Here is a 12,002-nt window from a genome sequence, read left to right as displayed (position 1 = left end):
TGTTCAGTTAAAAGATGGAAAAAAAAAAAAAAAACGCGTTAGTTGATCTGGTAATTTGTATATCCTGTAAACGATACGATAGCAACAGGGTCAAAGATAGAGCCTTAATGGGGTTGGATGCATAAATCCAATGGTTATCAGAATGTGGTAATCATTATCCAGATGAGTCATAACGCAACGGTGGCTTCTTACACAAGCAACCTTAAATCCATCCACTTCTTCCCCAACTTCCAAACAATTGCTGAAAATAGACTCGAGGGGTCCAAAAAAAAACTTACGAGAATATAAATGAAACACAATTAACAAAAAAAATTCAAAAAACCTATGAATAACTGTAAAAGAACGATGCAAATGTGGCATTTGCAACTGTTAGTTCTATTGGACTCACTTCCTCGTTTCAATTCTAAAACCAATCCTCCCCATCCATCCAACTTTGTTATTCCTTCTCTTCTTCCATGAGCATTCCAACAGTTCTACCAGTCAATATGGGAAAAAGCAAAAACAAAAACTCAAAAAAGAGAAATAGCATGCATGCCTTCAGATTGAGATGTCACCCAGCTCTATTGAATTGAGTGGACAAAATGCCTATATTGGCAAAAAAGGATTGTGATCCAAAAATTCAAGTATGGTTAAACCATGGCCCAATCGCACCATTCACATGCCCATTGCTGTGGATGCCATCCCCATTCGATATTAGTGAAGGAGGCAATCCGACGGCCATTGGATGTGGTGCAGCAGGGTATAAACCATGATTGTGTGGAAGGTTGTGGGGGCTCACAAGAGGATTGCTAGCTGGACTCCCCTGCCGCTGATGAAGAGCATGGATCTGTCTAAGCCCTTCTTCATGAATACGTGCCAATGTTTCCAACTCCTTCATTGATAGAGCTTCCAAGCCGGCACCATATAGAGGGGCATGTCGTGACATTTCCTCCTGAAGTGAAGCCTCAAGGGTGTGAATATATTGCTGCATGAGAAAGGCAAATGGAAGCATTAATCCAGTCACTGTTATGCTCAAAGAGAGGAGGGGGGTGGAGCAATTAAGCTCATCAAAGGTAAAAAGGTTTGTATGACCATTTTTTTTTTTTTTTTACAAGTAGGTCTGTATGATCACTTTTTTTTTTTTTTTTTTTTATGTAATATATGATCATTTTTTACTAAAAACACGTGATACTAAAGTTAAATCACAATCAAATTCAGTGTTCTAAGCCAAAAGAGCTAATTAAGCAGTCTCCCATCATTGATAGCGCTCCTCTTTCAATCCACATAATTATTAGTACGATCCTGCTTTCTAGAGTGTAGTAGATATTTCCTTTGTATATATCCAGTGTACTTGGGCTGTGCCTTTTCTTAGTAATAAAATTCTTATTAATTATTAGTACGAAATAGTTCCAACCAGTCATGCTACAATCATCCAGCATTGAGTATGGAAGGGAGGCCAAAAAAGGCATAAGCTATTTTAGAGCAAAAACCTGGCAGGCTTGCAATTTCGATTCCATCCCATCAATAAATGCTTCACACCGTGCAACCTGATTTTCCTTCTCCCGCTTCTCTCCTTCAGTTTGCCCCACTGTTTGGGTCAATCTGCGAACCTCATCCTCCAATGACTGACGGATTTCCTCTCGAGTCACATTCTCTGTGGCATAACGTTTCAGTTCTTCATCAAATCTTTTCCGTGCAGCTTCAGCACCTTTCAACCTCTCAGCAAGAGCATTTTTCTCCTTCAAAACTTTCTGTCACATGCAAATTGCAGTCAGAAAAAGGCAATGGCAAATAATGACTAAAAAATAATATCATGCTAAGTTCTCAAAAGTCTCAAACGAGGAAGGATGTGATTAAAAAAAAACTAGAGGAAATAAAAAGTACTCAAAATCACAGTCAAGTGCTCGTAATTCTGATGCTATTGTTGTACAGAAAGCGATTGCTCAAGCCAACGCCAAAAGATTTTTGTGCAAAGCAAGAGGAGTCAGCCTTATGAGCTGAAAAGCTACTTAAAGGTTGTCTGTCTTCACAAGACAAAGAAAATCAGATAATATTTCAAAAGAAAGAGGGAAAAACAAGTCGGATCATCAGCATTAGCAAATGAGAACACCGAGGATGCCAAATACCATCAGTGCTGAAAAAAGACTTCACTGAAAATGGTGTTTTCAACAATTCCCAGTCATCTCATGGTTCATCAAAGATGCCATTAGTGTCTATCAACTAGAGGTTAAAATTATTAAATTAACAAGTTCCACAGGGGATAACGACACACCAAGGCTTCTACCACAGGGGATAACAAGTTCCACCCAATATCATAATTACTAAATCGTATGAAGAATAACATCCTAAGGTCATTTGCATTTAGCACTTTGTAACACTGGCATCACCTGAACCTATAGAGAATGACTTTAAAGGAAGAAGAACCTATAGAGGTTCTTTCAGCTGAGCATAACCAAATATGTGTATCTGTGTGTGCCCCTTTCCACTAAAATAACTGGAGCAAAATAAAAGGCAGGAGATGGGTAACCAAAAGTAAGGTAGTGTGAGACCTTCAATTCGTCACGTTTACGTGACTTCAATTGGGAGAGTTGTGTCTCTGCATCATGAAGGCGATCCTGAAGAGCTTTCTTCTCAGCAGTAAGCTTTGAAATTTCATCATCCCGCTCAGAGCGAAACCACTCAAGCTGACTTTCAATTTCTTGTATTTGCTCAGAGAGCTCCTTCTTTTCCCGAGCAAACCGATCCATCTCAGCCCTCATTTCAGACTGCCATTTCATGCAAGGCTTCAGTTCACATTCTCCAAAAATACTAGCAAGATGTGAAAAGCCCTAATCATATCATTCTAATTAAGACATCAAATACCTTGAGATTATTGATGTTGGTCTCCGATTCACTCAGTTTCTGTGAAATGCCAGCTTTTTCTTTAACCATATTGGAAATTTCAGCTTTTCTTTCATCACGCATGCGAATACTTTCATCTTCAATGGCACAAAGCTGGTGCCAAAGAGCAGCTCGATTAACATTAGCAAGTTCAGCAGCCTCCCGCATCATGCTCAAAATTGGTCTAACGATTTCATGCTCCTCAAAAACCAAAGTAACCAATATATCCAAATCTAAGTCTACTTCATGACTATTATCTGTCGTGCTAGTGGCGTGGTCAACAAGTCTCTTCAGCATCCTTCCTCGGTGAGATTCATCAGCATACCATTTAAACAATATTGTGTACAGGACCTTTACAAATTCCTTCGCAGAAGGGTCCCTTGAGTGGGCCAATGTCTCAGCAAGACCAAGAAGTGAAGTAAAATCATCAGGTTGGATTGTTAGCTGCTCATTGGCCTCACCCTCTACTACAGATTCTGTATGCTGGTGATCTTCACTGACAAAACTGGCACTAAGATTCAATCTTTGAGTGAGGCGCCTTTCCAAGACCATGGCTACTGATTGGGCCAAAACAGCACCTCGAGCTACAGCTCTCTCAAATGTTTGAGCAGCTTCAACAGCAAGGCAAGGTATAGATAACATTTCAATCAGAATATAAATGTCAGAAAAATGACGACTGGCACAGAGATCCTGCTCCTCCACAAGATGCAGTCTTTCAGAAGCGGAACCATATTCACCAAATAATAAAAGCCCGCATGGCATTTTTGAGCAATTTTCACCAAAATCATCATCACAATCAATATCTCTAAGTATGGTTTCAGCAACATCTCCCCAACTATTTACAGTTCTACTTAAAAAATGGAGGACACAAGGAGAAACTTCAAAGCCCAGATTTTTTAGCCTAACACGGACAGATCTGACCTACAATAGAGAGAAAGAAGGTTACTGCATTTAAAGAAAGCGCATAAAAAATTAGAATAAAAACACGAGAAAGGAACCAAATCAAACTTCAGAGTTTTTAATTCATACCGCTTCAGGAAGATGTTGACACTGTGATGCAGCTTTAAATATAAAATCTATGGTCATGACAAGAGGTTCATCATTTGAGCAAGTCAAGAGATCAAACGATTGAAACAAAACCCGTTCCCACACTTCACTGCCACACTCAAGTTGACTAATAGCACCAAAAACCTAGGAAACATATACATATCAAATTAGGAGAAAGAAGATATAGCAATGGACTACATACAGATACTGAGAAGTTTATGATACAACGGTACTTATGTTTTCCTAAAATATAACCCTAAAAGCGCATGCCAACAAGCCCAGAAGGTCATTAAAAAAAAACAGAAATATAGCCTCTCCAGAGACTATCTTACAGGTATCCTCAATGCAGGTTCTGCATCTGGCTTTTGAAGTCGTTCAAGAAGAACGCAAGCAGCCAGTGGATGTTCAGATTGCTCAACCAATTTGGGTACCAAAGCAACGAGGTCTGCTTGCAAATGCTTGGGAGCTTTATCCAATACAAGAGCAATCTTTTGAGCAGACTGAGGCCGCCGTCTTGGTTCCAGACACCCTTGTGGAACAGCTCCATCTAGGGCTCTCAGCGAATTTACAATCAAGCCTAATAGCTCCTCTGATTGCTCTGGCCATTTTGTCTGAAATTTTCAATTTGTTCAAGTAGTCAACATCAAAATATGAAGCAAAGCAGTTCACACCACACCTCATGAAACACAAAAGTGTACCTTTGAGTGAATGGGTACATGCTCTGACACCCCAGCAGATGTTTCTGGTGGACAGATGGGTTGTCCAGGAAGAGCTTTTTCTGGTCTACCTAACAGATTCATGTCAGAGCTTTGTACAGCAGATGCACTACCACCTTCATCGACACCAGAATCCAATCTCTCATATACAGGAAACGGCACAGATTCTGATGCACCATTCTCCCTATCAGATTCCAGTGGAGTGGCAGCTCCACTTTCAACTGGTGAAGGTTTTAAGTTTGCATCAGTAGAACCACCAATAGAACTCCCATCAGAAGGTTGGCAACACTCAACCATAATATCCAACAGTAAATCAATGATTGCCTGCTGCAAAACTTTGACTCCCATCAGCAAGTTCATCAAACTGGGGGAAGATTCATCAGACTTTGTGGCCTTCTTTCCATCATTACTACCAGAGAGCTTGGTTGGAAGAAGCAAGCGCTTAACTTTAGCAGGGTCATCAAGGTACACACGAAGTCCAGTTAGAAAACCAGCAATTGCACCAGCATCCATTAGAAGCTTTTCTCGTAGGGTGACTTGTGGCTGTGAAGGATTATCTCCATATGTGAGGTGAAAACCAGCTCTAGAGAGAAGGTTTCTAAATATATCTTCTTCATCACCACTAATTCCTTCACTGTCTTCAGAGTCAACGAGTTCATCAGGATCGGTTGTCAAAGCATCCTGATCATCATCCGAAGCAAAAACCTGAAAAGAGTTAGACCACCCATAAACATGGTTACAACCACCGCATAAAGGAGAGAAAATTGGTTGGCTAATAAATCTAGCTACAAAATGAGGGTTTGATAGAAAATAGAATAAAGATATACAAATAAGAACCAGTCCCAACAAAAAAACAGAATTAATTGGGTTGTAAGTAATACTAACCAGCGCCCCTTTACCATTCTGTATAAATAGGCTATGTTAAATTACATAGTATATGAAAATATATACCCCAAACACTATATGTAAACGGGCTCTGGCTGCAACAACTTCTTCTTTTTTTCTTTTCTTTTTTTGATAGGTAAAAAGAAGTTTTATTGATCCACGTAAATAGGCAAAGCCCGAGTACAACTTCTAATAGATCCTATTAGGTAGGTTCAATTCTATGCAATAATATGCCATGAATAAAATATATGCGTCAAATATAAAAGTGCAAAGGGATGCAATCCAAGTACATAGAAAGTATACAAAAGGAAACACACAACTAGCAAGAAGCAGAAAAAGAGCAAAAGTCCTTAAAATCTAGAAGACTTGAAAATTGGAAAATGTGGTGAGCAGCCATCCAAACATTTCTTTTTTATAAGTAAATGATTGTATTAATAGAATAGGCATAGCCCGAAGTACACAAGATCGTATACAAGTGGAAAACACCTATCTAGGATGAAGAAGAGGAAACAAGAATTCCGTCAGGTCTAAACCATTAAAATCTATAGCTATGGCCCATATGAATAACATTCTAACAAAAAAATATCTAAGATCCTCAAAAGATCTCTCCTTGTCTTTGAACGTCCTGTCATTTCGCTCCTACCATAAGCACCATAGAATACAAATAGGGACCATCTTCCACACGGCTTTGATTTGTGAATACCTCATAGATTTGTCCAACAAGCCAGGAGCACCTCCACCGTGGCAGGCATAACCCAAGTTAACTCTAACCTGCTGAACATCTCAGCCCATAGCACTCTAGCAACATCACAATGCAATAAAAGATGATCCACAGTTTCACCACTCTTCTTGCACATGCAGCACCAATCTATTATGATCACCCCACATCTTCTCAGATTATCCGTTGTCAAGAACTTTCCCAGTGAAGCTTTCCATGCAAAGAAGGTTGCTTTGGGAGGCGCTTTATTCCATCAGATCCTCTTACATGGAAACTAAGTGTTCTGGACCTGCGTGAGAGACTTATAGAACGATCGAACTGAGAATGAGCCTTTATCAGCCGGTACCCACCACAACTTGTCATTTCCTTGGATGCTTGGTTTCACGAAATACAAAAGCCGAAAGAAGTCCTCAAAGCTACCAACTTCCCAGTCTTGAGCTGCCCTGCTAAAGACGATGTTCCACTGTACTTGATCTCCAGCTATCACCATAAAATCAGCCACTAAAGCTTCTTTCTCGCATGCAATCCTAAATACTGAGGGGAATATATTTTTTAGTGTATTGTTTCCAGACCATATGTCGCTCCAGAATTTTATTCTAGAACCATCTCCCAACACAAGTCTAGTGTGACGAAAAAAACACCCACTATCCCCGACTAATACGCTTCCAAGTCCCCAATCCGTGAGGCCCATTTACCTCTCTACTACCCCCCCCCCCCCCAAAACACGCATCCATATTTATAATCAATTACCGACTTCCATAGAGCTTCCGGTTCCGTGTTATATCGCCACAACCATTTCCCAAGTAATGCCCTGTTGAAAATCTTTAGGCTTCTAATACCCAGCCCTCCCACAGGAAGTGGGGAACGTACCTTATTCCATTTGACAAGATAAAATTTAAAGTCATCCCCATGCTACTCCAAAGGAATTCCCTATACAGTTTCTCAATCTGGGTCGCCACACTTGCTAGAATTGGGAATAGAGATAAAAAATAAGTTGGTAGATTGGAGAGAGTATTTTTTATTAAAGTGATCATACCCCCTTTGGACAAGTACAATCTCTTACAACCAGCCAAACTATGTTCAATATTCTCGATCACTGTATCCCATATTGTTGCAGTCCTTAAGGCAGCCCCCAATGGTAAACCCAGGTAACTCATAGGTAGGGCAGCCACCTTGCATCCTAGAGTGTCAGTCAGTTGTCTAATATTACGAACATTACCCACTAGCACCAATTCTAATTTTTCAAGGTTCACTTTCAACCCCGATGCCGCTTCAAAGCAAAGTAAAAGTGTCCTCAATGCCAGCAATTGGTTTTGTTCTGCCTCACAGAATATAAGCATATCATCTGCAAATAACAAGTGAGAAATGTTAATAACACCCCTAGAGGGGTCCCCCACCGAGAATACAGCCATGAAGCCATTGCAAACCAACACCGAAGTCATTCTGCTCAATGCCTCCATAACAATGACAAAAAGGAGTGGGGACAGTGGATCCTCTTGTCTCAAACCTCGAGAACTGTTGAAGAAGCCAATTGGATTACCATTTACTAGCATAGAGAATCTAGCTGTAGATATGCACCATCTAATCCACGAGCACTATCTCTCCCCAAACCCACATCTCTCAAGCAAGTAGAGTAAGAAATCCCAATTAACATGATCATAAGCCTTCTCCATATCTAACTTACATAGGATCCCGAGTTACCAAATTTTTGTCTGCTATCTATACACTCATTGGCAATAAGGACTGAATCTAGGATCTGCCTTCCTCGTACAAATGCATTTTGGGGTTTTGTAATAATCTTCCCCACCACCTCCCCTAAATGGTTTGCAAGCACCTTAGAAATGATTTTATACACCCCACTCACAAGACTAATGGGCCGAAAGTCTTTGACATCCGATGCTCCAATCTTCTTAGGAATTAGTGCTATGAATGTGGCGTTAAGGCTTTTTTCAAATTTTCCAGCCATGAATTAGTGCTATGAATTAGTGCTCGCCCTCCTCAGAAAAATTCCCATACTCCCATTCTGAAGGACCTTGTATTACAATAATGCTCTTAGCAGACCCAACATCTGCAAACACAGAGGTTGCCGAATATAATAGTTTTTAATTCTGGCATTGTCCTCCCTCGGTATTCAAAATTTTGAGCATTGTGACTCTAACTAAAAACTAAGATATTCAAGAATATGAATGTTGATTATCCAGTGTGGTCAATCATTCACATTTTAATGTCATACTTCACCCTCTCTCATCCATCTTCTATATTTTAAGTTAACTATCCATTACATAAATGCATCACCATTAAACACCTTAGAATATTTTTCAGAATACACACAAAGCCATGTATGATACAGAACAAAAATAAAAGGGATCACATACAAGTCTCACAAACCTCATTTTTACATCTATAGTCATGATTAGGTTAGACTTTGACAGTCCAGGGCCAGGTTAGACTTTAATGACAGAAAAATTACAAAAATATCCAAAGGCCAAATAATGTGTATACAGTAATAGGTTTTAACTCACTATAGGAAGCATATGAACAGAAGGCCTTTGTAATGACTAGCATGTACAATATAGATGGAACAGGCTTACAAATACTAACCTCTAGATCTGAAAACTCAAACCAAGGGCAGCAATCTAGAATTTCACAGACAAAAACAACAGTGTCACGCACAAGAAACCCAGCATCCACTTCCAACATATCTGAAACCTTCATAAATTGTAAAACAGAATTATTCCACGTCTTTGTACAAATAGAAGACTCCTTCCACACTGTCTTGGCCGGGTTCTTTTGATTCACAACAGCCATCCTGTATCTAACCCAAAAATTTTTATCCAGATCACTACCAACTGACTGGTCACTCTCCAAATATATACAGATAGTTTCAAAGGACTCGTACACACCTGTGTTGTAATTTAAAAAAAATAAAAAACAACGATGACAGATGTCAATAAAAAAATAGAAATATAACAAGTTAACAACTGCAACTACCTCTTCGGAGGGAAAAAAAAATATGAAAAGAGACAGATACCTACCAATCCGAAGCTCACATCCACCAGCTTGAAAAAATTTGCTAAATATTTTGCGGGTCTCCATTATTTCCTTAAATGACAGGAAGTTCTCCACCTTCCATGTAAATGAACTTCTTTTCCATACTGTGTCTATATGTGAACCAGCATTGTTAGACTCAGTTTCCTGGTCAGTAATGTCCTGCATTATTGACGTCTCTTTCAATATAAGCACCTCCGCAGAGAAGACAACTGTGTCCTGAACAAGAAATCCAGAATCTTGATCAAATAAACTAGTGAGCGTCACAAATTCACGCCAACCCCAGTCCTTTGCAGCTTTGGAGTAACGGTTCTGGGATTCCTTCGTGACAGACTTCTCTTCCATCTTCTGGTTCACAACAGACAACCGGTGACTAACAAAACAACTCCAATCATTTGACGTATTTCGTGAATCTGTAACTTCAAGAAACACTGAAAGATGGCATGGTGGCTGAGACTGCCCTGATACCACCAAGTATATGGGAAATTTTTTTATCAGTTCACTCTTCTGAGCACAAGCTAAGCAATTGTCAGCCTAGCTCAAATAATCTCAGATGCAAGGACCAGAAAATAAATTGTAAGCCACGATGCAAGGTAGCTAAAAACTGCCCCGTTACAATCAAACATGGTAAAGAAAAAAATGAAATAAAATAAAATATCGGAAGTACCATTCCCAACGCAATGGCTTAAGCAAAAGGTTTAAATGAATTCGGGTCTAAAGTATAAATAATATGCCACCCTACATGGAGGCTTAAACTACATTGAGCTTCAGGCAAAAGGGAAATTGAATGCTATGCCAAGCAGCTAGCAGCACTAGCTTGAATGGGCTCAAGGGAAATGGATTGCACTAAAGGATAAGTAACACTTCTACCATATTAGAAGTGTAAGAGATACTAGCAGTCCTAGTTATCCCAATTATCCTTATAAGAGGAACATGTCAGATGGTTTTAAAACGACGCCTATAAAGATTAACATGAATAACAAAAAAAAAAGATTTAACAATAGTTCCAACTAGTGCTATTATTTAGTACAATGGTAAAATTTATTAATCATACATGTAAACCAATAGAGTATTGAATAACAGACCAAAAAGAATCCTTCAGAGCATAATTTAGCATACCTCGTGGATAAACGATGAGACGGCAATCCCGATTCCCGATCTGAAACCTCCTGCTCTTGATGCAAAGACCCGTAATCTTCCTCTTCTTCAAAAGATCCTTCAACCTCGTGAAATTCTCAATCTTCCAAGTGAATTTCCCCATATGCCCATCCAATTTCCTCGCCCCAATCCCACTCCCACTCCTCCCTCCAATCAATCCTCCACTCTTGGAAAAGTTACTAAACTCCTTAATCACATGAAAGGACGCACTAAATACCGCAGTGTCATCAACCAGAAACCCCGATTCCGGCCCAAAAAAATCCGACATCTTCATATAATCATTCCAACCCAGACTTGTATTGTCCCCGCTCTTATTATCGGCTGCAAACCTCCCATACGAGTCCCTGTGCATGTGATTCGAGCCCGGCTTCTGATTTAACACTGACATTCGGAACAAACACCAACAACTCCTATCGGACAAAACAACCGTCTTGTCCGTGTCCTTACTCTCCAAACACATTGACAAATACTCTGCCCCATTCACAGAGCTCTGATACACACTAATCCTAAGATTGCACTCTCCGGCCGGGAACACCGGGCTCATTATCTTCTGCGTTTTGATCATTTCCTTAAACAAACTAAAATTACGCACTTTCCAAGTGAACTTGCCGCTTAACACGTCGGAGACCGGGCTGGCGACCACCGACGACGAAATCGTCGAAGAGGCGGAGGAGGACTGGACCTCATTGTTATCGCGGGTGAAATTAACGGACTCATTGAGGATTAATATATCGGCGGTTATCAAAACTGTGTCGCTATTAAAAAGAAAACCGGATTTGGAATCGAAAACAGTGGAGGAGGGAGTGAAATCGCACCAGCCGTGGGATTTCTTCTTGCTGGAGAAGCGGTGCCAAGAATCGCGATGAATGGTCTTGGAATCGTCGGCGACGTTGACGATGGCGAGGCGGTAACTGGCGAAGCAGTCCCACTTGGAGGAGGATGTGCCGCGAGGGTCCATGATTTGGAGGTAGATTGAGATGTACCCTGGCAAGGCTTGCGAGTCACCCTTGGGGTACACAAGGAGGCGGCAATCATAGCCGCCGACCTCGAAGTACTTGCTCCACAGAGCCCTAGCCTTGATTCTCGGGAAGTTATGGACCGTCCATTTGCACACGGCGGAGAACTCGCCGAGCCGTTCAACAGTGACGCACTCATGGGCCCCACCTCCGCCATCCCTGGACCCCACCGCCAGGTCCTCCGCAGAGGCCGCGGTTGATATTGATGAGGCTTTGTCGGATGAAGATGATGATGATGATAAAGCGGACGGCTGAGAATGGTCGGACAGAGCGGGTGCAGAGGATGAAGACGAGACTGCCTCAGGTGAACTCTGCTTCATTTCTTCTTTTGCTTTTGGGCTCTCACTCTATCTCTCTCTGGACTTCTTTTCTTCAATCAGACTTTTATTTAGAGTGAGAGGGTGGGGGAGGAGGGAGCATGTTGTGAGGGGGGTGAGAAGATGGAACCTCAGAACCATCGAAGGCCTATGCTAACTATCGTGCATCCCCCACTTTTTTCTTTTTCTTTTTCTTTTTTTTCTTTTTTGTGTTGGGGAAGGGGAACTCTGCGTGTGT

At 40.8% G+C, this 12,002-nt stretch overlaps 1 protein-coding gene across 4 annotated transcripts; it reads right to left on the bottom strand.

Moving 5' to 3' along the window:
• Positions 1–335: 335 nt before the first annotated feature.
• LOC121260377 lies at positions 336–11,996 on the bottom strand. 4 transcript variants are annotated; one of them, XM_041162230.1, is made up of 10 exons: positions 10,393–11,990; positions 9,261–9,734; positions 8,827–9,128; positions 4,605–5,327; positions 4,239–4,517; positions 3,889–4,050; positions 2,842–3,780; positions 2,529–2,744; positions 1,470–1,730; positions 336–964 (listed from the first exon to the last, which is right to left on the bottom strand). In XM_041162230.1, the coding sequence occupies exons 1-10, from the start codon at positions 11,765–11,767 to the stop codon at positions 620–622; spliced, it is 5,076 nt and encodes a 1,691-aa protein (XP_041018164.1). In that variant the 5' UTR covers positions 11,768–11,990; the 3' UTR covers positions 336–619. The 4 variants fall into 4 exon arrangements, with proteins under 4 accessions (XP_041018164.1, XP_041018163.1, XP_041018166.1 ...); XM_041162229.1 differs by having other exon boundaries at positions 8,827–9,734; positions 10,393–11,991; XM_041162232.1 differs by lacking the exons at positions 336–964; positions 1,470–1,730; positions 2,529–2,744 and having other exon boundaries at positions 3,704–3,804; positions 10,393–11,996.
• Between the last annotated feature and the right edge of the window lie 6 nt (positions 11,997–12,002).

The sequence above is a fragment of the Juglans microcarpa x Juglans regia genome, chromosome 4D (genome assembly GCF_004785595.1).
Source record: "Juglans microcarpa x Juglans regia isolate MS1-56 chromosome 4D, Jm3101_v1.0, whole genome shotgun sequence".
Classification (NCBI taxonomy): domain Eukaryota; kingdom Viridiplantae; phylum Streptophyta; class Magnoliopsida; order Fagales; family Juglandaceae; genus Juglans; species Juglans microcarpa x Juglans regia.
Note: the sequence above shows the minus strand (reverse complement) of the source record. Positions and strands in the feature narration are given on the sequence as shown.